The following is a 4527-nucleotide window of genomic DNA, read 5'->3' as shown; positions in this document are numbered from 1 at the left end:
TTTATTAGTCCCTGCCCAGACTATAGCGTTCGATCAAACGTTTGACTGCCTATTAATCCATCCGTTGACCGTTTTTTTTTATGTTTTCTTGTGTTTTAACCAAAGTTTAATCATAGCAATTTTGTTCACTTAAATTTTATCCAAAGTTTTAACTCTGAAAGCGCATTGTACCTCTTATTGCAGGCTTCACGTGGCCCGATGCAAGAAAATTGTGGCAATACTATTTTAACCAAAGTTCTGTCATTTTATATACCATGTCATTTTATATACCATTTCCAATTTGTATTTTATCCAAAGTCTGGAAGATTATGGTGACAAACATGAAACTTAGGTGCATGCAAAGTTTATTATATAGCTGCCACCTGCCACCTCTCACGCAGCTGGCTACCACTGTCTGCCACCGTCTGCCACCTCTCAAGTAGCTCGCTACCACATTAAGGTACCTTCCTAATTTTTGAAAGAAAGGTGATTCTGTAAGCCAAATTGATCGACACAATTTCCATTGCTTATCTCTAGTTTCCACCGTCTTCAATCAAAACTTCATGCTCGAAATGAGTTTCCTTCCTTCCCACTTTCCCTCATCTCCATTTCCAGGATCTGCGAGAGAAATTAAGTAAACGACCGCAATATTTAACTGTAACTTGGAAGAATTCCCGTTTCTGCGACTATCTTGGTCCCAACCACTTTCCGGGTTGTTTCGATCTGTTCCGTGAGCGCACTTGGCTTTAGGAAGCTTCATATGTGCCGGCTTTAGGTAAATTTGGTTGAATAAATCAACTCTTCGGCTTCAGATTGAGGAAACTTAGTTTTACACGCAAAAAACTCGCTATATTATCTTGTTATTTTAGTTGTAGAGGAAAGTTCCAGTTTACATCGCAAGGAAAGGAACCGTTGATATTTAAAGGAATTGCGAAAAATTTACTGTGTTAGAGCGAGGAGTCATTCTTTTGTGAGCTTTTAAACTTTTCCGAACTGGTCTTATTCAAAATAGTGCTGATCGGACTTTCTTGTTTTCTGTTTTTAAAGTCTGAATGAAATTATATACATATGATAAAATTGTAAAGTTTGCGAAAAAAAATGTTGTTTGTGGGTCTTCCATGCCCTCCATGCCGTCAAATTTGAAGTTCATTGTAAGTTTCCTGAATTTTTCAAGATGGTAAACATTTTCGGCGAGGGATTATTTTATGTTGTTTCCGAGCTCCTGCTGTCTTAGCCCTTTGTGAAGTGTATATCTGATGTAAATTGCATTATAGCGTGGATTCTCGATTTTGAAAGAGACTTTCTAAGGCATTGAACCGGGAATCATAACAGGAGCTTCACTGCAACTCCGCTTACTTTGTATATCAGTGGAAGGGTTTGGACGGAGAAAGTTCTCTTCCGCTGCCTTCAGAGCGTAATATTCTAGAAGGTAGGCTCTCAGAAGTTGCCTCGGTGGAATTTTCAATCTTGAGCAGGGTTCTGTGCTTCTGTTTTGAGCGGATTTGCCTTCTGTGTATTTTTAAATATCGGAAATCCGAGGATTTGTTACAAAACATCATCCTGAATGCACAAGGCCTCTTGCATCGAGTGTTAATGGGATTTGCATGTTATCTGTAAATGTGCTGAGCTGTACTTACAACCTGGTATATATCACCGCATTTTGTTTTCCTAATTTTGTTTCTTTTTCATTGGTATGAGATCGGCGAGAAATGGTGGGATTTTCTGTTATCAATTTGTTTTTAGTAGCAAGGCCGGGTTTTGCAGCAAACTTTTGTCCTTTACTTCTGAAGCTTGATCCACTTCTTATTATATATATATATATATATATATATATATATATATATATATATATATATATGTTTAAAAGCTACAATGTTTAGCTTGGCAAGTCTTAAAGATATTTTTTCTTCACAAGATCAAAAAGTTTCAAATAAGTTGTATTTAATTTGGTTAATGAACATGTCTAAAAACTATTTCTCCAGGAACCGTTTTCTTTATGTTGCAATTTTAATGTCAATATTCTAATTTATTATGTTGGTAATCCTTTTATAATGTTGCCATTTTTCAGATCCAATTTCCTGGGATTCTGTTTATGTTTTCTGAGGCAAGTTTATCTTCAATTCATTAGAGTTTGTGGAGAATATTATGTGCCATACCTGCGAAACCTTGCAAAAACTCAAAATCTAGGCAATGGGAGGCAGACATTTAAAAAGTATTCGCCCGAGGCATTACAGTTCTTCTTCATATGGCCCTTCACCAGCGTGGGATTCTTCATCCTATGGTCCTTCAGCAGCAGTTCCATCGGAAACTTATGCACAACCAGCACAACAAGCGACTAAACAGAAGTTGCAAAGGAGATACTCCCGAATCGCTGACAATTACAATTCACTTGATGAGGTATTCTTACTCTCCTCGGTTTTTGCATGCCATATATGTTGTTAAAAATTAAGTGTTTACTACTTTGCACTTTGGTTTTTGGATGCCATACATGTTAAAAGTTATGGGTTTACTATGCATTTTCAGGATGGGTTGTTGTCATTTCTTTGTGATGGATTTGAAGTCATATGGTTTTTTCTTATTATTAATCAGATATGTGCCTTAGATTATATAACTTATTCGTTTCACCGGTTTTCATATTTCTTAAAGCTTAGTAAACATTTAAATCCAGTGGAATACTTAATTTGAATTGAAAAATAATGCTCATGGTTGAGATCATATTCAGTAGTATTAATTCAAGACAATTAAGTAATTTATTTAGGTCAACAAACAACGCAACAATTTTGGTCAAAGGTTTAGTCAGATTGTAATGCTCTAAAGAACTGGCTTTGCATGGGTTTCGATGTACCTGATTATGATATTTGAGTAATTAGCTTGTATTATCGCATGTATTTCATTGTGAATTGGCTTGATAAGTTATGGTTATAAGCGCTATGGGGAGAATTCTCTGATTTGTTTCTATTTTTATCTTTTTTGTAGGTGACTGCAGCTCTTGCACAAGCTGGCCTCGAATCTTCCAATTTGATTGTAGGGATTGACTTCACTAAGAGCAATGAGTGGACAGGTAAGTTCTATTATCCATGATCCTGAAGTTTTTAATGTCATAATTTTCATGCAAGTTAAAATTTTAAAATAGCCAATCTGCCTCTATCTAAATGTGGCCCGCTATGTTTATTTGCTCAAGAACTGTTAGTGTGTTTCTGTAGGTAGCTCATATATATTGAATACAACTTCAATCAGTTTTTTAGTTTAAGTTGATAATTCTGCAGGCTTTTTACTTTTCAATCCAAATCAAATTAAAGTCACCACTTCAACATTTTGTTATGGATTTTAGGTGCAAGGTCTTTTAATCGCCGAAGCTTGCACCACATTGGAGACACTCCAAACCCTTATGAACAAGCGATTTCGATAATTGGGAGGACCTTATCTGTATTTGACGAAGACAACTTGATCCCTTGTTTTGGTTTTGGGGATGGCAAGTTTTGATCTCTATTTCGATTGAAAATCTTGTTTGAATTTGGCTCAATTTATTTTTCTTATGTTGGTTAACATGAATTCATAACATATGCAGCAATATGGTTATTGCTAATAACGTGTTGCTTCTTTCACAGCTTTGACACATGATCAAAGTGTGTTTAGTTTCTATCCAGATGATAGGTTATGCAATGGATTTGAAGAAGCGTTGAGACGCTACAGGGAGATAGTCCCACATCTTCGACTGGCTGGTTGGTTAATGAAACTTTGACATTCCACCTGAAGATATGAAGATTAATTACCTTTAGCATTATAAGCCTTAAGCTAGGAAAGAGTGTCTGACTGGTTTACTTGATATGTGTATATGTTGCGTATGTCCTGTGTTTTCTTATACATTTCTTGTATGTTCTTTTCTTATTTAGGGCCAACATCTTTTGCCCCAATTATTGAAGCAGCAATCCGTATTGTGGAACAGAGTGGTGGGCAGTACCATGTTCTCTTGATAATTGCAGATGGACAGGTTGCAAATCTTCTCTATATGGATTGGTTATTAAAATGAATTGTTAGTTTTGATGAAGGGACTGGCTTGTCTGTTGTCTGTTTAGTCAAAATTTTTAGCATTTCTTGATTTATTTATACCACATACCTTGAGAGCAATGGGTGTTATTATTGTTTTACAGGCATTGTTGTTGCATCTGTACAGTGAGCAAAGTTTTGATCCTTATTTTGAATCTTAATGAGAGTCTTCAAGTCCTCTTAGGCACAATTTTTTTTATGGTCATTAGTATTGTTTTGGTTCTAAACATAAACTTTTGTGAATTGTCATTATGGCCTTTGTTGTTGTGTAAAGTTTTACATTTTCATCGTTGGTTGGATCTATACAAACTAGCAATCTTCAATTCCTCTTCGGTACAAGATTTCTGCACTATTTATAATATATATATTGAGCATGGTTGTTCATGTTGTTTGTGCATTAAGTGTGGTTTTCCTTAATCATGAATCATGATCATAACCTTCCTTGATGCTGAATAGTTTGTTGTTTTTTTTATCATGACAAAAAGTAGAATCTTCAAATCC

General features: G+C 35.5%; 1 protein-coding gene across 3 annotated transcripts; it reads left to right on the top strand.

The window, feature by feature from the left end:
- Positions 1-628: 628 nt before the first annotated feature.
- LOC149145167 (E3 ubiquitin-protein ligase RGLG5-like) lies at positions 629-4275 on the top strand. 3 transcript variants are annotated; one of them, XM_089448784.1, is made up of 7 exons: positions 676-754; positions 1312-1408; positions 2048-2376; positions 2956-3040; positions 3311-3451; positions 3588-3701; positions 3873-4275. In XM_089448784.1, the coding sequence occupies exons 3-7, from the start codon at positions 2170-2172 to the stop codon at positions 4007-4009; spliced, it is 684 nt and encodes a 227-aa protein (XP_089304910.1). In that variant the 5' UTR covers positions 676-754; positions 1312-1408; positions 2048-2169; the 3' UTR covers positions 4010-4275. The 3 variants fall into 3 exon arrangements, with proteins under 3 accessions (XP_089304912.1, XP_089304910.1, XP_089304911.1); XM_089448785.1 differs by lacking the exon at positions 676-754 and adding an exon at positions 808-949; XM_089448786.1 differs by lacking the exon at positions 1312-1408 and having other exon boundaries at positions 629-754.
- The last annotated feature ends 252 nt before the right edge of the window (positions 4276-4527 follow it).

This window comes from Pinus tabuliformis, chromosome X, assembly GCF_031772625.1.
Source record: "Pinus tabuliformis cultivar Carrire ecotype Pingquan chromosome X, CPIR1, whole genome shotgun sequence".
NCBI lineage: Eukaryota > Viridiplantae > Streptophyta > Pinopsida > Pinales > Pinaceae > Pinus > Pinus tabuliformis.
This window is presented reverse-complemented; position numbering and strand designations above follow the sequence as displayed.